Source organism: Mustelus asterias, chromosome 5, assembly GCF_964213995.1.
Source record: "Mustelus asterias chromosome 5, sMusAst1.hap1.1, whole genome shotgun sequence".
Lineage (NCBI taxonomy): Eukaryota > Metazoa > Chordata > Chondrichthyes > Carcharhiniformes > Triakidae > Mustelus > Mustelus asterias.
Window position 1 is genome coordinate 22,919,215 of NC_135805.1, and position 27,529 is coordinate 22,946,743.

At 47.5% G+C, this 27,529-nt stretch overlaps 1 protein-coding gene across 1 annotated transcript in view; it reads left to right on the plus strand.

The window, feature by feature from the left end:
• LOC144493955 (TOG array regulator of axonemal microtubules protein 2-like) overlaps positions 1–27,529 on the plus strand; it is a 102,024-nt gene that overhangs the window by 39,238 nt on the left and 35,257 nt on the right. Inside the window, exons 5-11 of the mRNA XM_078213530.1 lie at positions 796–1,040; positions 7,391–7,566; positions 9,035–9,108; positions 11,936–12,070; positions 16,843–17,003; positions 19,657–19,813; positions 25,798–25,950. Coding sequence (XP_078069656.1) covers positions 796–1,040; positions 7,391–7,566; positions 9,035–9,108; positions 11,936–12,070; positions 16,843–17,003; positions 19,657–19,813; positions 25,798–25,950 — 1,101 coding nt within the window. The remainder of the gene's footprint in view (positions 1–795; positions 1,041–7,390; positions 7,567–9,034; positions 9,109–11,935; positions 12,071–16,842; positions 17,004–19,656; positions 19,814–25,797; positions 25,951–27,529) is intronic.

The following is a 27,529-nucleotide window of genomic DNA, read 5'->3' on the forward strand; positions in this document are numbered from 1 at the left end:
TAAATGGCTTCACCTCAGGAGATACAAATGTGTGTGGGGAAAAAAAAGTCAAATTATGAAGTAGGAATTTTGTTTTGGTTTCGTTTACATACAAAGAACAAAGAAAATTACAGCACAGTAACAGATCCTTTGCCCTCCAATCCTGCACCAACCATGCTGCCCGTCTGAACTAAAATCCCCTACCCCTCTGGGGACCATATCCCTCTATTCCCATCCTATTCATGTATTTGTCAAGATGCCCCTTAAAAATCAATATTGTATCTGCTTCCACTACCTTCCCCGGCAATGAGTTCCAGGCACCCACCACCCGCTGTGTAAAAAACTTGCCTTGTACATCTCCTTTAAACCTTGCCCCTTGCACCTTAAACCTGTGCCCCCTAGTAATTGACTCTTCCTCCCTGGGAAAAAGCTTCTGACTATCCACGCTGTCCATGCCCCTCATAATCTTGTAGACTTCTATCAGGTCGCCCCTCAACCTCCGTCGCTCCAGTGAGAACAAACCAAGTTTCTCCAACCTCTCCTCATAGCTAATGCCCTCCATACCAGGCAACGTCCTGGTAAATCTTTTCTGTACCCCCTGCAAAACCTCCACATCCTTCTGGTAGTGTGGCGACCAGAATTGAACACTATATTCCAAGTGCGGCCTAACTAAGGTTCTATAAAGCTGCAACATGTTAGAAATTTCTGGAATAGTCCAGAAGTGTACAGGTGGGAACCCTGCAGCTTCTTGCATTGGAAACTGCAAATTGACAGAGTTTAGAATGGCCAGCTTTGACCTGTGATTCTCTTTGCCAGGTGTGTTTGAGATCACACTTCCCTTGAAGCCGCCTCTCTCTCGATCTGCCTCGCAGCGACTCCTGAAGGCCATGAGGCCTATCCCGCCCATTGAGAAAAGGACCAGTTCACAAACCAACGGCACCGACGATAAGGATCTGCCCTCCAGTGACAAGAGTGAAGAGGTTTCTGCTGGAGAGTTGGCAGGCTGTTCACCTACACAAGCTGGGGAAGGACATATCGAAACTGTCACTGTTCCTGAGGAGGTAATTTGTTTTTAAGATGCTCTTTCCTGGAATGTGGGCATTGCTGGCTGGGCTGGCATTTATTGCCCATCCCTAATAGCCCTTGAGAGGGCAGTTAAGAGTCATTGCAGTGGATCTAGAGTCACATGTAGGCCAGACCAGGTAAGGGTTTGGTAAGAGTCCAGGTAAGGGCAGATTTCCTTCCCTAAAGATATTAGTGAACTAGATGGATTTTTTTACAACAGTCAACAATGGTTTTATGGTCATCATTAGAATTTTAATTCCAGATTTTTATGGTATTCTACCAGCTGCCATGGTGGGATTCGATCCCAGGTCCCCGGAGCATTAACCTGAGCATCTGGATTACTAGCCCAGTGACAATATCACGAAGCCACCACCTCCCCTGACATTAAACCAAATGTTAATCAAAATCTTCAGTTTTGTACAAATACCACAGATAGGCAGTTGTTTAATAATGGACTGTGGGAAAGTCCATCAGGTGAAGTGGTTAGGATTAAGTGGAGACATTTTATAAGTGTTTTTTCTTAAATTTTACTTCATCTTAAAGTTACAAAGCTAATGCGCAGAGTGGACGGTGCAAGCCCTTAATCCATCTCCTTGCTTGCTCCAAAAACCAATTCAAATTCAGACTGAATCCAATTCATGGTCCCCCAAAAGGGAGATAAACAAGATCCAAGCTGCACCCGATCCTGGGCTTGATCCGATGCTTGATCCTAGCCAAAAGGCCAAGAATCTTCTCAGCTTCTCAGTGGCACAGTGGTTAGCACTGCTGCCTCACAGCGCCAGGGACCTGGGTTTGATTCCCGACTTGGATCACTGTCTGTGCAGAGTCTGTACGTTCTCTCCGTGTCTGCGTGGGTTTCCTCTGGGTGCTCTGGTTTTCTCCCACAGACCGAAAGACGTGCTGGTTAGGTTCATTGGCCATGTTAAATTCTCCGAACAGGCGGCGGAGTGTGGTGACTGAAGGATTTTCACAGTAACTTCATTGCAGTGTTAATGTAAGCCTTACTTGTGACTAATCGATAAACTTTTAACTTTACAGACTTTACCTCAGTGTGCACATTCCGAGTGTGTGGGACTGGGTTTTCCCTCCACGGACAGGAAATGGGAGTTGGAACTGTTTCCAGAGCAGGTTCCCTGTTTAATTGAGGACAGCAGAGCTGAAGGGGCAATCAGAGACCTTTCAGCTTGAGAGTAATGGATAGGCTGCAGTAAAGGGTAAATAACAGAGAGGGCACTTCAACATGAAGACACCCTCTCATCAACTGTATCCAAACGTGATTGTTCAAACAAAAAGAGCAGCCTGGACATCACTGCTCCAGGTCAGTTTGCCCACAGCTTTGTGCCAGCTGTGCCCAGAAGTGCAACACATTCTATTCAGAAATGCCTGGAACACACTGAGAGGATGTTTCCTCCAATGCCATCCAACATACCATTGATGATTGATGCACCATCAATCGAGCAAAGACTAGTTTGTATGCAAGAACAAATAGGCTTTCATTAGCAAAAGACTTGGAGCATACCCATGCCGACGAACTGGTCCAGACTGAGGCAGGGGGGTGGGGAGCAGTCACCTTTATACCTGGACCGGGGGGTGGGGGGGAGGAGTCTCGGGTAGGGGCGGCAGGGATGTGTCCAGGCATGTCACATATACAGGTAATAAGCTAACAGTGGTTTACCACAATGATCAAATTAACCGGTTGACAATGGGCAATGGTAAGTATAGAGTTATTGCTTTGTTCCTGGGATGTGGGCTAGGCCAGCATTTGTTGTCCATCCCCTGTTGCCCTTGAGAAGGTGGTGCTGAGCTGCCATCTTGAACTGCTGCAGTCCATGTGGTGTAGGTACACCCACAGTGCTGTTAGGGAGGGAGTTCCAGGATTTTGACCCAGCAACACTGAAGATATGGTGATATCTTTCCAAGTCAGAACGGTGTGTGATTTGGACGGGAACTTTCAGGTGGTGGTATTATCATGCATGGCTGCCCTTCTTCTATGTGGTAGAGTCATGAGTGTGGAAGGTGCTGACAAAGGGGCCTTGGCGAGTCGCTGCAGTGCATCTTGTAGATGGTACACACCACTGCTACTGTGCACTAATGATGGAAAGGGTTAACATTTAAGGTGGTGGATGGTGCCAATCAAGCAAACTGCTTTGTCCAGGATGGTGTTGAGCTTCTTTAGTGTTGTTGGAGCCACACTAATGAGGAAGCGGGTGGCACGGTAGCACAGTGGTTAGCACTGCTGCTTCAGAGCTACAGGGACCTGGGTTCGATTCCCGGCTTGGGTCACTGTCTGTGTGGAGTTTGCACATTCTCCTCGTGTCTGCTTGGGTTTCCTCCGGGTGCTCCGGTTTCCTCCCACAGTCCAAAGATGTGCGGGTTAGGTTGATTGGCCATGCTAAAATTGCCCTTAGTGTCCTGAGATGCGTAGGTTAGAGGGATTAGTGGGTAAATATGTAGGGATATGGGGGTAGGGCCTGGGTGGGATTGTGGTCGGTGCAGACTCGATGGGCCGAATGGCCTCTTTCTGTGCTGTAGGGTTTCTATGATTTCTATGAAGGTAGGGTGCATTCCTGACTTGTTCTTTGCAGATGGTGGGTAGACTTTGGGGAGGCTGGGGGAGTCAGATATCACAGAATTCCTGCTTTTGTAGGCACAGTATGCATGTGGCTGCTGCAGTTAAGATTCTAGTCAATGGTAGTCCCCAGGGTAATGTTTTCCCCATGTTTTTTCTAATTTTATCAGAAGCAGTTAATAATGTTTATCACTGCTGACAGCAACCTCAAGGCCCCTGTGGTCGTCTATAATCATTCCCAGATGCTGACCAGTGTGCCACCCTGCTGTCATATAAACCACGTGAACCCCTGGATGAGATTCCAGTCTGTAATCACTCCCGGTGTCTCGGGAGGGGGATTCTCCGGCCGTTCATGCCGACGGGATTCTCCGTTCCCGCTGGCAGCGCACCCTGTGGTGAACCATCGTTGGTTCACCACTGGGGTTGTTATTGTGTTACTGTTGGGCTAGGGTGTTGTTGTTATGGGGGTTGTACTATGTTGTTGGGTTAGGGTGTTTACCTGTCCTAAGTGTTATCGTGGCACACTCCAGTGGGGTCCCGCCTCCGGTGGCAGGGTATAAGACCCCCTGCTCCGGCAGGACCCCTTCAGTCTGAACGGGTGAATTTGTGTTAGTAGTTTCATTGTTAATGTATTAAAGCCTTCAGTTCTAAAGCCTTGTTTCCGGGTGCTCATTGAGGTGCATCAATTTAATACATTAACTGAGAATATGGAACAGATCCTAAAACCGGATCGTCTGACACTGGACCCACGTGCGGTCGGTGCAGCTAACACGTTCGAACATTGGTGGAAGTGCTTCGAGGACTACCTGGCAGCCTCGGTAGCTATCACTACAGACAGTGATAGACTCCAGGTCCTCCACGCAAGGGTAAGCGACACGATTTACCTAGCCATTCGTGCAGCTTCCACTTACCAGGGTGCCGTCGAGCTCCTAAAGAATAGGTACATTACGCCACCCAACGAGATTCACGCTCGTTATCTCCTCGCTACACGACGTCGGCAGTCGGGCGAGACCATAGAAGACTACGCCAATGAACTCCTGCAGCTTGCCAGGGGTTGTGACTGTAAGGATGTCTCCGCCGAGCAGTACATGCAAGACCTCGCCCGAGACGCGTTCGTAGCAGGGGTAGGGTCCTCGTACATCAGACTTAAATTATTAGAAAAGGGGAAACTCAACTTGACCCAGGCAATGGGGATGGCCGTGAGGTTGGAGGCGGCGTCGAAGAGCTTGGCGCTGTACCCCGAGGACCACGTGCAGTCAACGTGGTTGGAGCAAGCTCTGCTCCCTCCTCGCCCCGCGAACCCGCGCTCCCAGATCGATTCGACGACGGCGGCAGCTCCAGGTGGCCAGCGATGCTATTTTTGCGGTGGGGCCAAGCATCCACGGCAACAGTGTCCGGCAAGAACGGCAATCTGCAGCCAGTGCGGTAAAAAAGGCCACTACGGCAAAGTCTGCAGGTCCAAACCTAAAAACGGCAGTGCAGCATGTAACCCTCCAGAACGGAGACCATCTCTTTCGGCGCTGCAGTACCCACGAGGTCCGACCACGTGCGATCTCAGGACGGCGCCATCGTGGCAGACAGAGGAGGAGGAAGACCACCAGGAGTCGCTGCGCTTGGAGCCCTCGGCCACATGCGATTCATGGGGGCGGCCATCATGGTCCACGACGACTAGGAGCGACCAGCAGGGGTCCTCAACATCCACATCGGCAGCATGCAGCAGCGACCAGCAGGGGTCCTCAGCATCCACATCGGCAGCATGCAGTGACGCCCAGGGGCCAACGGTGGCGTCGATCTCTCTGGATCAGACCAGGCATTACAGACTGGAACATTCCATGATGGAGGTAAAGGTTAGTGGCAGAACTGTGAATTGTCTGTTTGACAGTGGGAGCACCGAAAGTTTCATACACCCTGAAACTGCTAAAAGGTGTGGACTCCGGGTTCTCCCTGCCAAACAGACAATTTCCATGGCATCACAGTCCCGGTCTGTACCGATCCAAGGACGATGTATGGTAACTCTTGAGGTACAGGGCACAGTTTACGAGCAATACAGGCTCCTTGTGCTACCTCACCTTTGCGCGCCAATTCTCCTCGGACTAAACTTTATGGCCCACATGAGGAGTGTGATCCTACAGTACGGTGGGCCACTCCCTTCACTGGCAGTAGGGAACCAGCCGCAGCCTCCAAATTGCCCAAAGCGCCCCGCGTGCAATCTATCCACCCTGAAGATCACGACACCATCCCTTTTTAAAAATCTGGTACCTGGCTGCAAGCCCATCGCTACTAAAAGTAGGCGTTACAGCGCTGAGGACCGGATCTTTATTAGATCTGAGGTTCAGCGGCTCCTCAAGGAAGGGATCATACAGGCCAGTGCTAGTCCGTGGAGAGCGCAGGTCGTGGTAGTCAAAAGCGGGAACAAACCTCGGATGGTCATCGACTATAGTCAGACCATTAATAGATACACGCAGCTGGATGCGTATCCTCTCCCGCGCATTTCTGATATGGTCAATCAGATTGCGCAGTACCGAGTGTTTTCTACCATAGACCTTAAGTCCGCCTACCATCAACTCCCCATCCGCCCAGAGGACCGACAATATACGGCTTTTGAGGCGGATGGTCGTCTATACCAATTCCTCAGGGTTCCATTTGGTGTCACCAATGGGGTCTCGGTCTTCCAGCGTGCTATGGACCGAATGGTGGACCAGAACGGGTTGCGGGCTACCTTCCCGTACCTGGATAACGTCACCATCTGCGGCCATGACCAGCAGGACCACGACACGAATCTCCAACACTTTCTACGCACTGCATCTCGCCTGAATCTGACCTATAACAGGGAGAAGTGCGTATTCCGTACGCGTAGGTTAGCCATCCTCGGATACGTGGTGGAAAACGGGGTCATTGGCCCTGATCCAGACCGTATGCGCCCACTCACTGAACTTCCCTTGCCCGCTAGCACGAAAGCACTGAGGAGATGCCTCGGGTTCTTTTCGTATTATGCACAGTGGGTCCCCAACTACGCGGACAAAGCTCGTCCGCTCATTAAGTCCACGACATTCCCACTTACGCCGGAGGCCCAATTGGCCTTCAAGGTTTTGAAAAGCGACATCTCGAAAGCCACGATGCACGCGGTGGATGAATCCATCCCTTTCCAGGTGGAGAGTGATGCATCGGACTTCGCCCTAGCCGCCACACTAAACCAGGCAGGCAGGCCCGTCACCTTTGGTTCCTAAAGGAGGGGTGAATGTGGTGAACCATCGTTGGTTCACCACTGGGGTTGTTATTGTGTTACTGTTGGGCTAGGGTGTTGTTGTTATGGGGGTTGTACTATGTTGTTGGGTTAGGGTGTTTACCTGTCCTAAGTGTTATCGTGGCACACTCCAGTGGGGTCCCGCCTCCGGTGGCAGGGTATAAGACCCCCTGCTCCGGCAGGACCCCTTCAGTCTGAACGGGTGAATTTGTGTTAGTAGTTTCATTGTTAATGTATTAAAGCCTTCAGTTCTAAAGCCTTGTTTCCGGGTGCTCATTGAGGTGCATCACACCCCCTCCTGTGGGTTTCGCGGCAGCTTGGAGAGACATGAATGGGAAATGTCACTGACAGCGATGGGACCAGATAATCCCGCTGGCACTGAACAGCACGCTACACCACCCGGCGCCGAGAAACGGGTGGCTGGGAGGCCGCAGAATTCCCTCCCTATTATTCCATATGTTAAACTCCTGCATCCTTTGTTTAGACTTCAATCCTGTTGTCTGGGGATCCATTAGTCTTCCTTCATTTTCTAGGTGAAGATCTCCCTGCAGCAACTGCGGAGCAGTGCTGAGAAGAAGCGGAAATTATTGGGCGCCAGTTTATCTCAGTCGTCTTTTAAGTTGTCAAGTTCAGACGGGAATAGCTTCCATTCGCAGCGATCCAGACCGGAGCAGCCAGACGTCCAGACACAGACACTCCACATGGCAATGTAAGGGACTAAGGGTTAATTCAGGGTATCCAGTTACTGTCTGTATTGTGTGAATGATTCCTCCCCCAACCCTAATGTTCAGCTGTCTCCCCACCAGAGTCACCCGCAAACAGTTACTATATTCACTCTCTACCAGTCAAGTTTTGTGTTCATCAAGGTGATGGAAACCTTCGCTGGGAACTGGAGCATTCTGCCAGGATTCGCACCCAGCCAGTGCACCTAGACTTCAAACATGAATATATCTGGGAAAGCAAGGCTCTCAAAACCAACCCCTGGCGAACACCACTACAAACCTTCCTCCAGTCCGAAAAATATCCATTGACCATTAGAGAAAATGCTGGAAAATCTCAGCAGGTCTGGCAGCATCTGTAAGGAGAGAAAAGAGCTGACGTTTCGAGTCCAGGTGACCCACAGCTTTGACAAAGGGTCATCTGGACTCGAAACGTCAGCTCTTTTCTCTCCTTACAGATGCTGCCAGACCTGCTGAGATTTTCCAGCATTTTCTCTTTTGGTTTCAGATTCCAGCATCCGCAGTAATTTGCTTTTATCCATTGACCATTATTCTCTGCTTCCTATTACTCTGATGTGGAGTTGCCGGCGTTGGACTGGGGTGAACACAGTAAGAAGTCTCACAACACCAGGTTAAAGTCCAACAGGTTTATTTGGTAGCAAAAGCCACTCGCTTTCGGAGTGCTGCTCCTTAGTCAGATGGAATGGAAATTTCCACTCCATCTGACGAAGGAGCAGCGCTCCGAAAGCTTATGGTATTTGCTACCAAATAAACCTGTTGGACTTTAACCTGGTGTTGTGAGACTTCTTCCTATTACTCTGCCAATTTTGTATCCATGTTGCTCCTGTTCCTTTTATTCCAGGAGCTGTAACTTTTCTCACACATCTGTGGTGTGGCCCTGTATCAAATGCCTTTTGAAAATCCATGTACACCACATCAGCATCACTACCCTCATCAACCCTTTCTGTTACCTCCTCAAAAAACTCCAGCAAGTTTGTTAACCCCAACCTCCTCCCCCCCCTCTTGCCACTCTCCCCCACACGGTGCCTCCCCCATGCTGGCAGGTACTAATCAACCCACATTTTTTCATGTGGCTACTAATTTTATCCCGAATAATTGTTTCTAGAAGTTTCCTCACCACTGACACTAAACTCACCAGTCTGTAATTGCTGGGCTTATCCCTACAATCTTTTTTTGTTCAAAGGTGTAACATTTGCAATTCTCCAGCCCTCTCACACCTATCCTGAGTCTTGAGAAGACTGAAAGATGATGGCCATTCCCAGTCCAGCAATCTTTTTTTTCTCACACGCTCTCTCATTTTCCTTTCTTCTTTGCTAAATTTCTCATTTACAAAATGGTATGTTTTGTTCATATTGAGGGTGAGCGTGCCTGTATCACTCTTACATATTTATACTTCCTTACACACAAATTAGAGTAAAACTCTTTTGTTCTTTCTAGGCCTACTTTGGCGACAGATCCAGTCACTCAGGAGCCTAGCTCAAGTTCTAACGAGCAGGAGCCACAGCCTCCAGGTACGATTTCCATTCTTCATTACACTCTACTTAAAAGTTAGCAGCAGGAGGATGTTAAACACCCTCTTGAGTCTCGGCTGCCATTCAATAATGTGGAGTTGCCGGCGTTGGACTGGGGTGGACACAGTAAGAAGCCTCACAACACCAGGTTAAAGTCCAACAGGTTTATTTGGAATCACGAGCTTTCGGAGCGCTGCTCCTTCATCAAGTGAGTGGAGAGTTGGGTTCACAAACACGGCATATGTAGACAAAGACACAATTGCAAGATAATGGTTGGAATGCGAGTCTTTTCAGGTAATCAAGTCTTTACAGGTACAGACAGTACGAATGGAGAGAGGGATAATCACAGGTTAAAGAGGTGTAAATTGTCTCCAGCCAGGACAGTAAGATTTTGCAAGCCCAGGCCAAATGGTGGGGGGGTTACAGATAGTGTGACATGGACCCAAGATCCCGGTTGAGGCCATCCTCATCCGTGCGGAACTTGGCTATCAGTTTCTGCTCGGCGATTCTGCATTGTCATGTGTCTTGAAGGCTGCCTTGGAGTATCTGTAAAGACTTGATTACCTGAAAAGACTCGCATTCCAACCATTATTTTGCAATTGTGTCTTTGCCTATATATGCCGTGTTTGTGAAGCCTACCTCTTCACTCACCTGATGAAGGAGCAGCGCTCCGAAAGCTCATGATTCCAAATAAACCTGTTGGGCTTTAACCGGGTGTTGTGAGGCTTCTTACTGAGCCATTCAATAAATTCATGACTTATCTTTTACTTCAGGACCACTTTCCATATCTCGCTTAAATTGAATTGTTTCCAAAAATTTGTCAATGGCAGCCTTGGATACACTCGTTGACTCAGCATCCACAGGCCTCTGGGCGACAGAGTTCCAAAAATGTTTCTTCTCTTGTTCCTCTCACGCTGGGGCTGCCGCTCTCCACTCTGATGAGGAAATTAGGCGAGCACACATTGTGGGCTCTGCTATGTCTTTCTAGCCACTCTGGCACAGAACGTCACCTTGCTGCCAGGGTATTAAACTGCCTTTCTGGATTGACTGCTCTTTTTGACATATTTAATCATTGTGAATGAAAAGGGGATGATTTCTCCATAGATTTATGGATGTTTGCAACACAGAAGGAGGCCATTCAGCCCATCATGTCCATGCCGGTCAACAAAGATCTGTCTACACTAATCCCATTTTCCAGTGCTTGGCCCATAGCCCTGGAGGTTCTGGCAGCACAAGTGGAACATCGAAATACTTCTTAGATGTTTTGAGAGTTTCTGGCTCAACACCCCTACAGGCAGTGAATTCCAGACTCCCACCACCCTCCGAATGAAAAGGTTTCTCCCCAACTCCCTTCTTAGCTTCCTCACTCTCACCTTAAATCACTGCCCCCTGGTTATTGACCCCTCTACTAATGGAAAAAGTGCTTTCCTACCCATGCAGTCTATGCCCCTCATAATCTTATACACCTCTATCAGGTCCTCTCTCAACCTTCGCTGCTCCAAGGAAAACAGTCCTGACCTATCTAATCCCTCCTCATAGCTCAGACCCTCCAGCCCAGGCAGCATCCTGGTAATTCCCCTCCGCACCCTCCCCAGTCAATCACATCCTTCCTATAATGTGGTGACCAGAACTGTATGCAGTACTCCAGCTGTGGCCTAACCAATGTTTTATACATGCATGATCTCCTTGCTCTTGTATTCTGTGCCTGGGCCAATAAAGGCAAGTATCCCATATTCCTTTTTAACCATCTTACTTACCTGTCTTGCCACTTTCAGGGATCTATGGATATGCGCTCCAAGGTCCCTCTGATCTCCAGTACTTTCCAGGGTCCTTTGCCTTGTTTGGCATCCCCAAAAGCATTGCCTCACACTTTTCCAGGTTGAATTCCAATTGCTACTGCTCTGCCCACCTGACCAGCCTATTGATATCCTCCTGCAGTCTACAGCTATCCTCCTCACTATTTATCACCCTATCAATTTTTGTGTCATCTGCAAATTTGCAGCATGCAAGCACAGTGAATAGCACTGCTGCCTCACAGTGCCAGGGGCCCGGGTTCGATTCCAGCCTCAGGTCACTGTCTGTGCGGAGTTTGCACATTCTCCCCGTGTCTGCGTGGGTTTCCTCCGGATGCTCCGGTTTCCTCCCACAGTTTGAAAGATGTGCTGGTTAGGTGCATTGGCCATGCTAAATTCTCCCTCAGTGTACTCGAACAGGCACCGGAGTGTGGCTACTAGGGGGTTTTCACAGTAACTTCATTGCAGTGTTAATGTAAGCCTACTTGTGACACTAATAAATAAATTTTGATCATACCCCCCTCCTGATCACTGAGACATAACCAATCAAAGGTTGTGACTCAGGCATAAACAATCAATCTATCTAATCTCTGGGGCCTGTGCCTGGTGGGAACACATACATTGTTAAATATCCAATAAAAGAAAGATCCAATTCCCTGCTCAAAGATCTTGACAACCTCCCGAGGGCAGCAGCCAGAGATTACACTCCAACTGGCAACAGGATTGGCCAATTTACACCATTTCCCTGCCAATGGCATTCAAGGGACAAGCCAATTTAAACACCCTAACTGCTAAACCTCCGAACAAGACCCCCACCATAATGAGCAATGCCACAGACGATCAGCTAGTCTTCAGCAAGTTCCGATGAACACTGGTCTCATGAGTATATCAAGCTCAATGCCAGTGTACACTGCTGGTGAGATACCAGATTGCCCATGTCTGCCCCGTCCTATAATTCACAATTTAATTATCTTATCAGAATTGGCCCCTTTAAGGTAATGATTCCGAAAGAGATTTTTTTCTTTAAATTACAGTCAACATTAGAGATGTCTGTGGCCCAGAACTGAAGGAGACTGAGCAGAGCGTGGAGCAAGTGAAACCTGTCCCTGGGACAGAACGGGAAGCATCGCGGGATGATATTCCTCACACTAAAACCTGTCGGAATACTGGTGAGCTGGACTCCTATGGGCAATCAGGCAGTGGGAGAATGGATTAAGGCTTTTTGTCCTTTATTGTCTGGGAATTGCATGTCATCTGGGAAGGGAACATGAGGTGGGAATTATGGAATGTTGGGAACAGGTCCGGCAGATGGTCCTTCTGTTCATAGAATCACAGATTCCCTGCAGTGCAGAAGAGGCCATTTGACCCATCGAGTCTGCACTGACTCTGTGACTGAGCCCTGAGCCCCACCCTATCCCTGTAACCCCACACATTTACCATGGCCAATCCATCTAACCTACTCATCTTAGCACGGTACACGGGTGAGATTCTCCAGCCTCCCAGCCGTGTGTTTCCCGTCAGCGGGAGGTGGTGCGATGTTTGCTAGCAGTGGAATTCTCTGGCCCCGCCGCTGTCAATGAGAATTCCGACCCACATTTTTCACAGTAACTTCATTGCAGTGTTAATGTAAGCCTACTTGTGACACTAATAAATCAACTTTATCTTTAGTCACTAAGGGGCAACTTAGCATGGCCAATCCACCTAACCTGTACATCTTTGGACTGTGGGAGGAAACCGGAGCACCCGGAGAAAACCCACGCAGACACGGGGAGAATGTGCAAACTCCACACAGACAGTGACCCAAGCCGGGAATTGAACCCGGGTCTCTGGCGCTGTGAGGCAGCAGTGCTAACCACTCTGCCAACGTGCCACTCTTGCTGAATGGCTGGGTGAGGTTCCCCGCCAGACTTTCCTTTCAGAACGGCACCAGGACGATGCTTAGCGTCAGGGTGAAAATCATACCAAACCAGGCAAAATTCTTCTTCGCTCAAATTTTTCCCGCATCTTAATGGCTACCAATCAAAATGATAGTGGGGCTCGATGTCTTTCTGCAGGAAACAGGAGTGACAGGCCAGACAATCACATCAGAAGTCTGCCTCTCAGGTTGCTCGTAGATAGAATTGTACAGTGCAGAAAGAGGCCATTCAGCCCATCAAGTCTACACCAACCACAATCCCACCCAAGCCCTATCCCCATATACATGAAGGGACAATTTTAGCATGGCCAATCCACCTAACCCGCACATCTTTGGACTGTGGGAGGAAACTGGAGCACCCGGAGGAAACCCACGCAGACACAGGGAGAACGTGCAGACTCCACACAGACAGTGACCCAAGCTGGGAATCGAACCCGGGTCCCTGGCGCTGTCAGGCAGCAGTGCTAACCACTGTGTCACCGTGCTCCTTTCATACTTATAAAGCCTCTTGATTTGCATTCCTCCCCAATGCTGGGTTTTAGTAACTTGTGCGTGCGATGACTCCTGGAAATCCCAACTTGCCCAAGGAGGCAATTTTCATGAAAATTTTGAAAATTGTCCCGGGGCCTGTGGTGAAAAGTGAAGCAAGAACCCTCACTGCTGGCCACAAAATAAGTCTCACAGGAAGTTCTCTCCACATCTGTGCAATAGAACTGCAACTGGTCCCAGCGTCCTTCAGCCCATCGCAGTGATGTCATCAGGCTGTCCAAGCAGCCAATCAAATCACACTATTTTCACAGACAGGCACACAGAAAGCAAAAAAACACCAAAATCTCTTAAAACCTTTTACATCGAGAAAATTAAATGTCAGAGCATGGGGTGAGGCTCAAAGGTAGAATATTCTGAAAATCTTATTTTTAATTAAAAAACTGATTATTAAAATATCTACCACATTAATGATTTAACATTGCACCATGATTATAAAGTTAGTTTTGCAGGGTTGGTTGTCATTCATCAAATTTTTAAAAACCACTTCATTAAAAACTCAGCTACAGTTAGTTGTGGGGAGATGATGGCCCAGTGGTATTACCAGGCTATTAATCCAGAAACTCAGCTAATGTTCTGGGGGCCCGGGTTCGAATCCCACTATGGCAGATGGTCGAATTTGAATTCAATAAAAAAAAGTTATTGGATTAAGAACTTTGAAGGTGACCACAAAACTATCATCAATTGCCATAAAAACCCATCTGGTTCACTAATGTCCTTTAGGGAAGGAAACCTGCCGTCCTTACCTGGCCTGGCCTACATGTGATCCACAGCAATGTTGTTGACTCTTAACTGTCCTCTAAAATGGCCCAGCAAACCACTCTATTCAAGGGCAAATAGGGATGGGCAACAAATATCAGCTTTGATTTGATTTATTATTGTCACATGTATTGGGATACAGTGAAAAGTGTTGTTTCTTGCGCGCAATACAAAGCATACCATTCATAGAGAAGGAAAGGAGAGAGTGCAGAATGTAGTGTTACAGTCATAGCTAGGGTGTAGAGAATGGTCAACTTAGTGCGAGGTAGGTCCATTCAAAAGTCTGACAGCAGCAGGGAAGAAGCTGTTCTTGAGTCAGTTGGTACGTGACCTCAGACTTGCCAGCGACACCCACATCCTATGAGCGAATTAAGAAGAATGTTGCTCTGATGATGAATGAATGTTTTTTAAAAAAACCTTTCGTGATGATTATTCCTTTGCATTTAACATGTTAACAAGTCTCCAGCAAGAACTTTGCTGGTAGCATTGCACAATTGCTTGCTGGAGGCCATTCTGGAATTGAAAGGGTGAAAGGGCACGCCTCACCTGATCAAGAAAATTCAGTCCTTTGCCTAGTTCGATGGTTGTGGCAGGAGGGCTTGAGTCGCTCACGTTGGTAAGAGGTCCTTAAGGGATTGATACAGGTTGTTTGAGATCTTGGTTGCTAGGACCCACCACCCTCCGTAACTCTCGTTAGTGTCAAATTCTTCCAATTGTAGAATATTTACAGCGCTGAAAGATGCTGTTCCCTGTTCTGTTCCTGCAGTTAGTCCCACTCTGCTACCCTTTCCCTGTGGCCCTGCTATTTTGCTTCCCTACAGCTGCCACTGTGGGTGGCACAGTGGCACAGTGGTTAGCACTGCTGCATCACAGTGCCAGGGACCTGTGTTCGATTCCCGGCTCGGGTCACTGTCTGTGTGGAGTTTGCACATTCTCCCCGTGTCTGCATGGGTTTCCTCTGGATGCTCTGGTTTCTTCCCACAGTCTGAAAGACGTGCTGGCTAGGTGCATTGGCCATGCTAAATTCTCCCTCAGAGTACCCGAATAAGTGCCGGAGTGTGGCAACTGGGGGATTTTCACAGTAACTTCATTGCAGTGTTAATGTAAGCCTACTTGTGACTAATAAATGAACTTTAACTTTAATTCCATTCTGAAAACCATTCGCTGTGTAAAAAGAATTTTCCTCATGCTGTCGTTGGTTCTTTTGCTAATTGCCTTAAAGTGGTCGTGTAGTTCGATCCATGCAAGTCTATTTGCTTCAAGGGTCCATTCAACTTCCTTTTGAAATCGTTGATAGTTTCCGATTCCACCCCCTTGCAGAGCAGTGAGTTCCAGGTCATTAACACTCACTGCATGAAAAGGTTTTTCCTCAAATTCACCAGGATTTCTTGCTTAAAATCTTTTATTTGTGTCCCTCAGTCCTTCTGGCATTAGTTTTTCCCTGTCTACCTTTTCTAATCCTGTCATCATTTCGAACACCTCAATCTCCAAAATCTCTTCTCAATCGTCGTTTCTCCAAGGAGAACAATCTCAGCCTTTTAAACCTAACCTTGTAACTAAAGCCCCCATCCCTGGAACTATTATCTGATTGAAACATATAAAATTCTTGAGGGTGCTTGACAGAGTCAATGCTGAGAGGATCTTTCCGCTTGTGCGGACTATCAAACAAAGGGACCAGGTTTCAAAATATGGGGTCCCATGTTTAAGATGGAGATGAGGAGGAATTTCTTCCCTCAGAGGGTCATTAGTCCTTGAAATTCTCTTTGCCGGTGGAGGCTGGGTCATTGAATACATTCCAGATGGAGTTTGGCAGATTTTTGATTGACAAGGCAGATAAGGGTTATGGTGGGGCAGATAGGAAAGTAGAGTTAAGGACACAATCAGGTCAGCCATGTTTCTATTGTATAGTGGAGCAAGCTTGATGGGCCTACTCCTATTTCTAATGATCTTTTCATGTTGTTTATTCTGATAAATCTCCTCGACAACCTCTCACGGGCCTTCATATCTTTCCCAAAGTGTCAAGAACCGAATGCAAATATCTATTTGGGGCCTACTGGGGAGCACGGTGGCACAGTGGTTAGCACTGCTACCTCACAGCTCCAGGGACCTGGGTTCAATTCGGTCACTGTCTGTGCGGAGTCCGCACGTTCTCCCCGTGTCTGCATGGGTTTCCTCTGGATGCTCTGGTTTCTTCCCACAGTCTGAAAGACGTGCTGGCGAGGTGCATTGGCCATGCTAAATTCTCCCTCAGAGTACCCGAATAAGTGCCGGAGTGTGGCAACTGGGGGATTTTCACAGTAACTTCATTGTAGTGTTAATGTAAGCCTATTTGTAACACTAACAAATAAACTTTAAATTTTACCGAACGTTTTATAAAGGCTCAGTTAACCTTTCCTGCTTTTGGTGCTCAATGGGTCGGATTTTCCAAACCTATCGTGGTGGGTTCTACTGTCCATTGACTTTGAGGAAACCAGTAGAACCCGCCGGAGGGTGGGGCAAGAAACTTCCGGCCAATGTCTATTTATGAAGCCCAGGGTGGTGTATGCTTTTCTAAACACTTCCTCAATATGTTCTGCCATCGCAGAGCGATGCACATGCTCCCCCTTGTGCACTCTTTTAATTGGACCATTATGTCTATATTGCCTCCTCCTCTGCTTTCTTGTCAAAATGCATCACTTCACACTTGTCTGTATTGAATTCCATCTGCCATCACTCCCGCAGAGCGCTGTACAGTCCAGAGCACGCCATCTGAGAAGGTCAAAGGTGAAGGGTCACCGCTGAACCCAACCATGGTTATCTCATTCAGACTGAGCACAGAGATGGTTCCAGATGTGTGCAAACAGGAGCCAGTGGAGGATGAGGAAACAGAGAATGAAGAGAGGGTGAGTGGCATTATTACTTCCAACCAGAGTCTAACAATACAGCAGGAGACCTTTCAGCCCACTGTGTCTATTTCAGCCCTGCAAACGTCTCCTTTTCGGTATTTGCTTAACAAATACGTGTGGCACAGTGGTTAGCACTGCTGCCTCACAGCGTCAAGGACCCGGGTTCGATTCCCAGCTTGGGTCAATGTCTGTGCGGAGTCTGCGCGTTCTCCCCACGTCTGTGCGGGTTTCCTCCAGGTGCTCTGGTTTCCTCCCACAGTCTGAAAGACGTGCTGGTTGGGTGCATTGCCCATGCTAAATTCTCCCTCAGTGTACCCGAACAGGCGCCAGAGTGTGGCGACTAGGGGATTTTCACAGTAACTTCATTGCAGTGTTAAGGTAAGCCTTACTTGTGACACTAATAAATAAACTTAAACTATTTATTCAATTCACTTTTGAAAGTTACTATTCATCTTCTCCCTCCACCCTTTATGACAATGCATTCCAGATCAGATAAACAGGAATATGAGCCATGTCCTGGAAAATGAAAGGGGCAGGAGAGAGAATCCATAGAATCTCCACAGTGCAGAAAAGGCCATTTGGCCCATCTAGTCTGCATCGATTCTACAACTCTCCCCCCCCCCCACCCCCACACCCACGGCCCCCATCCCCCATCCCTGTAACCCCACACATTTACCATGGCTAATCCATCTAACCTACACATCTTGAGAAACTAAGGGGAAATTTGGCATGGGCAATGCACCAAACCTGCACATCTTTGGAGTGTGGGAGGAAACCAGAGCACATGGAGGAAACCCGCGTAGACACAGGGAGAACCTACAACTCCACACAGACAGTCACCCAAGGCCAGAATTGAGCCCAGGTCCGTGGCACTGTGAGGCAGCAGTGCTAATCTCTGTGCCCTGATAAGAGATGCCTGGGAACATCACCACCTGGTGATAGCCTCCAAGCCTCACGCCATCCTGATTTGGAAATATTTCTCTGTTCCCTCACTGTCGCTGGGTCAAGATCCTGGAACTCCCTCCCTAACAGCACTGTGGGTGTACCTACACCACTTGGACTGCAATGGTTTAAGGAGGCAGCTCCCCCACTGCCTTCTCAAGGGCAATTAGGGATGGGTAATAACTGTTGGCCTAGCCAGCAATGCCAACGACCCACAAAAGAATAAAAAAGATTAAACAAAGGCAAAAATTATCTTGACACTTGAGACTGATGCCTCCAGTATTCTATCCCAAATTGGATTTTGAACAGCCATAATAGTTTTTGTCTTTAATGCCAGAGTATTCCATAACGGCACGGGCGGTTGGGTGGAACGGTGGCACAGTGGTTAGCACGGTGGCACAATGGTTAGCACGGTGGCACAGTGGTTAGCACTGCTGCCTCACAGCTCCAAGGACCTGGGTTCAATTCCTGGCTTGGGTCACTGTCTGTGTGGAGTTTGCACGTTCTCCCCGTGTCTGCGTGGGTTTCCTCCAGGTGCTCTGGTTTCCTCCCACAGTCCAAAGATGTGAGGGTTAGGTGGAATGTCTATGCTGAATTGCTCCTTAGTCCCCCCTGGATGTGAAGGTCAGGGGGATTAGAAGGGTAAATATGTGGGGTTATGGGGATAGGGCCTGGGTGGGGATTGTGGTTGGTACAGACTTGATGGGCCAAATGGCCTCCTTTTGCACTGTAGGAATTCTATTATTTCTATAAAAGCTTTATTCTGAATGAAAACATTCTTCCTGAGAGCTGTTATAAGTGCGCTGCATTTTCCCTGGATATTAAGGACACTTGAATAATAATTAATCTGTCAGTTTTCTGTGATCACTCGCTAATGGGTGTGATTGTCCACCAAAGAAACTGTGTTACTGGTCACGGGTTCTGTGCATTCCTGCATGGCTAATGAGCTCGATCTTCGAGCCGCATCTGTGACCACACACTTGGCGGGTGTTTCCGGGAAGTGGGTTCAGTCCTTGGACTCCAGGCGGCTGGGATTTCTTTCTCAGGCTCCTTTTCCAGGTCTCCTCTTGCTGTTGGGCGTCCTTGAAGAATTGTGTTCCTTCAAGTTTGTCAAGATGTATAGATTAGATGGATTAACCATGGTAAATGTGTGGGATTACAGAGATGGGGGATAGTGGGGAGGTTGGGGGGGGGGAAGGGGGGCGATTCAGAGAGCTGATGCAGACTAGATGGGCCAAATGGCCTTTTCTGCACTGTAGAGGTTCTATGGATTCTCTCTTCTCCCCCCTTTCATTTTCCAGGGGATGGCGAATATTCCTGTTTATCTGATCTGGAACGCATTGTCTGTCGCATTAAGTCGGCCTCTTCTGAGCAATTGGTCACTCTGTCTATGAGGGAGTCTGAATTGTTGGATGGTTACAAGAAGGAGATAGATATATTTCTAATAAAAAAAGGGATAAAGGGATATGGGGAACAGGTGGGGAGGTGGACTTGAGACCAGGGAGAGACCAGCCATGATCTGATTGAATGGCGGGGCAAGCTCGAAGGGCTGAATTTGCCGACTTCTGCTCCTAATTCCCATGTTTCGCTAAGTTCTGATTTCCCAACTTTGTCTGGAATATGTTGAACCCCCTGCAGGAATTGAAATTCCAAGTCTAAGTGATTCACCGCTAAACCTCTTACTCTTCCCCCCACCCATTTGCCACAGTTATGCCATGTGACAATCTCAAAGTCAGCGCAGGAGAAGATGCGTCAGAAACGGAGGGAAGAGATGGAGCAGCGACAGCAGCAGAAAGAGAGAGAGCTGACGCAGCAGCTCAGAGACCGACTGCAGGAGATCGACCCTCGGAGTGGCTCTCTCCCTGGTAACCAGACAGAAATCATTGGGGAGATTGGGGTGGGCTGCACGGAGGAAGAGCAATTTGGGGGAGGAAATGGAGATGAAGGGAAAATTTGGGGGTTCAACGGAAGGGGGCATGATGAGGTGGTTTTAGGGGGAAGAGGGAGATTGTGGAATTTGAACTATGTGACGTAAATCTAAACTTAGCTCATCTTAGCTGCTGAACAACCTTTTTATAATATTTTCCACCTCTGTGTGGAATGCATTTTATTGTGCACCAATATCATGGTGATGTGCTTAGAAACAATAGGAACAAAAAAACGATATGTTATATATTTTTAAAAAGTTACCAAAGGTACGGAAGAAGAGGAATAAATACCACGGTGGCACAGTGGTCAGCACTGCTGCCTCACAGCGCTACAGACCCGGGTTCGATTCCCGGCTTGGGTCACTGTCTGTGTGGAGTTTCCACGTTCTTCTCGTGTCTGCGTGGGTTTCATCCAGGTGTTCCGGTTTCCTCCCACAGTCTGAAAGACGTGCTGGTTAGGTGGATTGGCCATGCTAAATTCTCCCTCAGTGTACCCGAACAGGTGCCGGAGTGTGGTGACTAGGGGATTTTCACAGTAACTTCATTGCAGTGTTAATGTAAGTCTACTTGTGACACTAATAAATAAACTTAAAAACTTAAACATCTAGCCATTGACACGGCAACATATTAGTCTACAAGTTACCAGATTTACTGAATTCAATTTTTAATTTATCATGATAGACTTTGAACTCACAATCTCCAGGTTTTAAGTATATTACCATAACTACTACAGTATCATATATGCAAGAGGCATGTGTTAGTTTTTATAATGCGGCTTGGATTTTAGTTATTTGACACAAGAAAGATTAAATTTGTAGCGATGGCTCAAGGTAAGACAAAAATATTTTGTTATAAAACCATAAGACCATATGACATAGGAGCAGAATTAGGCCACTCGGCCCATCGAGTCTACTCCGTCATTCAATCATGGCTGATATTTTTCTCATCTCCATTCTCCTGCCTTTTCTCCATAACCCCTGATCCCCTTATTAATCAAGAACCTATCTATCTCTGTCTTAAAGACACTCAATGACCTGGCCTCCACAGCCTTCTGCGGCACAGATTCACCACTCTCTGGCTGAAGAAATTCCTCCTCATCTCCGTTTTAAAGGATCATCCCTTTAGCCTGAGGTTGTGCCCTCTGATTCTCGCTTTTCCTACTAGTGGAAACACCCTCTCCACATCCACTCTATCCAGGCCTCGCAGTATCCTGTAAGTTTCAGTAAGACCCCCCCTCATCCTTCTAAACTCCAATGAGTACAGACACAGAGTTCTCAACCGTTCCTCATATGACAAGCTCTTCATTCCAGGGATCATTCTTGTGAACCTCCTCTGGACCCTTTCCAAGGTCAGCACATCTTTCCTTAGATATGGGGTCCAAAACTGCTCATAATACTCCAAATTGGGTCTGACCAGAACCTAATACAACCTCAGAAGTACATCCTTATAGCATTACCCTATAGGTAATCTCGGGATTACCAGCCCAGCGACAATACAACTATGCCACTGTCTCCCAATCAGATCCCCACCACTCCCCCATAGATGCACTATGAACAAATCCAGCTGTGTTCAGTATGGTGGAGCAGATTTGATGGGCCGAGTGGCCTAATTCTGCACCTATGTCTCATGGTCCTATCTTTGGAATGTGGGAGGAAACGGGAACACCCGGAGGAAGCCCACGCATGGGGAGAAAGTGCAAACTCCACACAGACAGTGACTCGAGGCCGGAATTGAACCTGGGCCCCTGGTGCTGTGCGGCAGCAGTGCTAACCACTGTGCCACCATGCAGCCCATGCAATCCTGCAGTTATAGCAGAGAAGGAAACCATTTGGCCCATCTGTGGCTGTGCCAAATCCTTGTAAGAGCTACTCAGCGAGTTCCACTTTCCCGCCTTTTCCCCATAGCTGTGCAAATCTTCCCTCTGTCTCTGTCTTAAAGACACTCAATGACCTGGCCTCCACAGCCTTCTGTGGCTGGGTCTTATGGTTATCCTCGGGTCTTAAAAGAGGTGGCTAATGAAATAATAGGTGTTAATTTTGCAAAATCTGGAACTGGGAGACTGGGAGTAGCAAATATAAACCTTCAAGAAGAGAGGGAGGCAGGAAACAGAAATTATAGGCCAGTTAGCTTTACACCTCTTGTGAGGAAGGTGTTAGAATCGATCACTAAAGAGGTTATTGCTGAGAATGTAGACAAGCTTAAGTTATTGGGAAGAATCAGCATGATTTTATTAAAGGGAAATCACGTTTAGCCAAAGGAAGGGCAGCAAGGTGGCACAGTGGTTAGCACTGCTGCCTCCCGGCGCCAGGGACCCGGGTTCAATTCCTGGCTTGTGTCTGTGCGGCGTTTGCATGTTGTCTGTGTGCGTTTCCTCCGGGTGCTCCGGTTTCCTCCCACACTCCAAAGATGTGCAGGTTAGGTGGATTGGTCATGATAAATTGCCCTTCAGTGTCAGGGAGATTAGTGGGGAAAATATGTGGGGTTGCAGAGATAGGGCCTGGGTGGGATTGTTGTCGGTGCAGGCTCAATGGGCTGAATGGCCTCCTCCTTCACTGTAGGGATTCTATGATTCTGTGAATTTACTAGAGTTCTTTAAAGGAGTAATACCTGCTATGGATAGAGTGGAGCCTGAAAATATCTGGTTCTTAGATTTCCAGAAAGCATTTGATAAGGTGCCACAAAGAACAAAGAGCAAAGAACAATACAGCACAGGAACAGGCCCTTCGGCCCTCCAAGCCTGCATTGATCATGTGTTCCTAACTAGACCATCCGTTTGTATCCCTCTATTCCCAGTCTGCTCATGTGGCTATCTAGATAAGTTTTAAATGATCCTAGCGTGTCTGCCTCAACCACCTTGCTTGGTAGTGCATTCCAGGCCCCCACCACCCTCTGTGTAAAATACGTCCCCCGCATATCTGTATTGAACCTTGCCCCTCTTACCTTGAACTTGTGACCCCTTGTGTTTGTCATTTCTGACCTGGGAAAAAGCTTCCAACTGTTCACCCTATCTATGCCCTTCATAATTTTATAAACTTCTATTAGGTCGCCCCTCAACCTCCGTCTTTCCAGGGAGAACAACCCTAGTTTACTCAATCTGTCCTCATAGCTAATACCCTCCATACCAGGCAACATCCTGGTAAACCTTTTCTGTACTCTCTCCAAAGCCTCCACGTCCGTCTGGGAGTGTGGCGACCAGAACTGGACGCAGTATTCCAAATGTGGCCTAACCAACATTCTATATAACTGCAACATCATATGTCAACTTTTATACTCTATGCCCCGTCCAATAAAGGCAAGCATGCCATATGCCTTCTTCACCATCTTTTCCACCTGTGCTGCCACCTTTAAGGATCTGTGGACTTGTACACCCAGATCCCTCTGTGTGTCTATACTCCTGATGGTTCTGCCATTTATTGTATAGCTCCCCCCTCAAAGCTTCTTGCAAGAAATAAAAACTTATGGCGTAGGGGTAACATAGCATGGATAGAAGATTGGCTGGCTGGCAGAAAAGAGAGTATGCATAAATAGGTCTTTTTCTGATTGCCACATTGTGACAGGAGTCTGTGCTGAGATTCAACTTCTGACAATTTACATCAATGACTTAGATGAGGGGAGCGAAGGCTTCATAGCTAAATTTGCAGATGACTCAAAGGAAGGTATGTTGTGAAGAGAATGTGTGGGGCGGGATTTTCCGGCCGTGCTCACCCCAATGCCAGAAAATCCCGTCTGAAGTCAATGGACCTTTACATAGTCCGTGTCCTGCCCGATTCCCGTGGCGGGCAGGAGGGGATAATTCCGGTGATGGAGTTTGCAGGAGGAAATAGATAGGTTGAATGAATGGGCAAAAATCTGCCAGATGGTGGACAATGTGGGAAAGTGTGAAGTTGTTCAATTTAGCAGCAAGAATAAAAAAGCAGAGTGTTACTCAAATGGCGAATGGCTGCAGAATGCTGAGGAGCAGATGGATTTAGGCATCCTCATGTAAAAGGACCAGGAGCAGGAGTAGGCCATTCAGCCCCTCGAGTCTGCTCTGCCATTCAACACGATCATGGCAGATCTCATCTCCACCTTCCTGCCCACTCACCATAACCCTTCACCCCGCTACTGATTAAAAACCTATAGATCTCCTCAAATTTGTTTAGTGTTCCACCATCTGGGGTAGAGAATTCCACAGATTTCACGACACTTTAAGTGAAGCAATTCCTCCCCATTTCTGTTTTAAATCTACCACCTCTTAGTCTAAAACTATGGCCTCTCATTCTAGAATGTCCAACAAGGGGAAACATCTGCTTTACGCCTATATTTTTTTTTAACGACAATCGACAATGGCTTCAAGGTCATCAGTAGACTTTTAATTCCAGATTTTTATTGAATTCACCATCTGCTATGTTGGGATTTGAACCCAGGTCTCCAGAGCATTATGCTGAGTTTTTGGATTCCTAGTTCAGTGACAATACCACTATGCGGCATGGTAGCACAGTGATTAGCACTGTTGCCTCACAGCGCCAGGGACCTGGGTTCAAATCCGGCCTTGGGTCACTGTCTGTGTGGAGTTTGCACGTTCTCCCCGTGTCTGCATGGGTTTCCTCCGGGTGCTCCGGTTTCCTCCCACACTTCTAAGATGTCTGGGTTAGGTTGATTGGCCGTGCTAAATTGCCCCTTTGTGTCAGGAGGACTAGCAGGGTAAATATGTGAGGTTATGGGGATAGGACCTGGATGGGATTGTGGAATCGGCGCAGACTCGATGGGCCAAATGGCCTCCTTCTACACTGTAGGAATTCTATGATTCTATGCCATCACCTCCCCATGTAATCTAGAAGGCTAATGGAATACTTTACTGTATGAGAGGAATTGAACATATAAGTAAGGATGTAATGCTTCAGTTATATGGAACATTGGTGAGACTTCATCTTGAATACAATGAGTAGTTTTGGTCTCCTTATTTAAGGAAAGATGTAAATGCACTGGAGGCAGTCCAGAGGAGGTCTGCTAGACCTAGAATGAGTGGGTTGTCTTACAAAGATAGGTCAGAAAGGCTGAGCTTGTTTCCACTAGAGTTTAGAAGGGTGATTGAAGTATATAAGATCCTGAACGGTATTGACACGGTGGACATTCCTCCTGTGGGTGAGTCCAGAACTAAGGGGGCACTGTTTTACAATTAGAGGCTGCCCTTTTAGGACAGGAATGATGAGAATCTTTTTCTTTCAGAGGGTTATGCGACTTTGGAACTCTCTTTCTCAGAGGGTGGTGGAGTTTGAGGGTCACTGAATATTTTTAAGGCAGAGGTAAATAGATTCTTATTGGGCAAGAGAATCTGGACAGGTTGGGTGAGTGGGCAAATCAAAAGCAGATGCAGTATAATTTGGATTCAAGTACAGGAGCAGGGATGTGTTGTTGCAATTATACAGGGCCTTGGTGAGGCCACACCTAGAGTATTGAGTGCAGTTTTGGTCTCCTTTTCTGAGGAAGGATGTTCTTGTCCTCGAGGGAGTGCAGTGAAGGTTTACCAGGCTGATTCCGGGGATGGCGGGACTGATGTATGAGGATAGATTGACTAGGTTAGGATTGTTTCGCACTTGGGGTGAATGGGATCGAAGGTTATGGGGAGAAAGCAGGATTAGGCTATTGAGTTGGATGATCAACCATGATCGTGATGAATGGCAGAGCAGGCTCGAAGGGCCGAATGGCCTCCTCCTGCTCCTATCTTCTAAGTTTCGATAAATGAAAGGTTATCAGGACTAGATGGGGAATGTGGAACTCAATGCAAACTGATCTGCCATGATCTTATTGATTGACAGAGCTGTCTTGAGGGGTCGAATGGCCTACTTCTGCCTCTATTTCATATGTTTGTAAGGTGTAGTGAATATAACAATGCATTGCAATGACCAGAACGTGCCACATTCCTGTCTCTTTCTGTGCAGTTCCAGAGTTGCTGAACAGTAAGGAATTCAGTAAGGTCAGCCTCAGCTCTGCTCTCAATAATGGCAGCTCACTGCGTAAACGAATCAATCGTCCCTCGTTACCAAATATCCCAAATATTACTCAGACCTACAACACGTCGCGACATTTCTCAGGTAAGAAAATGGTCAAATTTAACCAGCAATGTCTGAAGTTTTTTTAAAAAGTTTATTTATTAGTGTCATAAGTAGACCTACATTAACACTGCAATGAAGTTACTGTGAAAATCCCCTAGTCGCCACACTCCGGAGTCTGTTCGGGTACACTGAGGGAGAATTTCGTATGGCCAATGCACCTAACCTGCACATCTTTGGAGTGTGGGAGAAAACCGGAGCGCCCGGAGGAAACCCACGCAGACACGGGGAGAACATGCAAACTCCGCACAGACAGTGACCCAATCGAACCCAGGTCCCTGGTGCTATGAAGCAGCAGTGCTAACCACTATGCCACCGTGCTGCCCACTCAGCTGGATTTGTTCATAGTGCATCTCTGGGGGAGCTGGAGGGGATCTGAGGGGGAGACAGTGGCATAGTTATACTGTTGCTGCACTGGTAATCCCGAGACCCAGGGTAACCCAGGACCTGGGTTCGAATCCCGCCACAGCAGATTTAAATTCATGAATTGAATTCCAATAAAAATATGAAGTTAAAAGTCCAAGGACAGCCATGAAAGCAGAAAATCTGCTGTCCTTATCTGGTTTGGCCTACATGTGACTCCAGATCCACAGCAGGTTGATTCTTAACTGCTCCCCAAAGACAATTGGGGACGGGCAATAAATGCTGGCTCAGCCAGTGATGCCTACATCCCATGAAATAGTTAAAAAGGAAGTGATAGATTAGGCCACAATTATTTTGTTCATTTGAAGTGGCAAGGCCAACATTTGTTGCCCATTCCTATTTGTCCTTGAGAAGGCTATGGTAAGCCACCTTCTTGGACCACTACCGTCCACGTGGTGTGTGTATACCTACAGTGCTGTTAAGAAGGGAGCTCCAGTGACATTGAAGGAACAACAATATATTGTAATTTGGAATGATGTGTGGCTTGGAGAAGGACCTGCACATGGTGGTGTTTCCAATGTGGCAATTATCCTTTCTCTTCTTGGAAGGTGGGGCAGATCACTCATACATTGTAGGACTCCCCGCAGAATGGAAAATATTCTCTTCCTGCAAACTAATGTCCCTCACCTTGGTGTTTGTAATCACAACCATTACAGAGCCCAGATTGGGCACATTCTCATCGGAAAAGGGAAGGCTCATAGGTGAGCTGTTTATAGTTTGGGGATTCAGATAATATGACTCAGATAATATGGGCGGCATGGTGGCACAGTGGTTAGCACTGCTGCCTCACAGTGCCAGGGATCTGGGTTTGATTCTCACCTCAGGTCACTGTCTGTGTGGAGTTTGCACATTCTCCCCATGTCTGCATGGGTTTTTTTTGTTTATATCCAATTCAATCCACTCAAAGTCTAGTTCAAAGTCTTAGCAAGTGAGACATCCCAGATCCAAGCTGACAAGACAGGCTCACCGCTTCCTGTCTTGGTCTTGATCTACATGATCCAAGCTGATTGGAGCAGGCATTGCATCTTCTCCAAGGCTCGATCTCATTTGCATCTTAGCCAAAAGGCCGAGATGCTGCTTTAAAAAATTGCTTCAAATGAAGCCTCAGTGTACCATCATGACTTCAATCAAGTGCAGG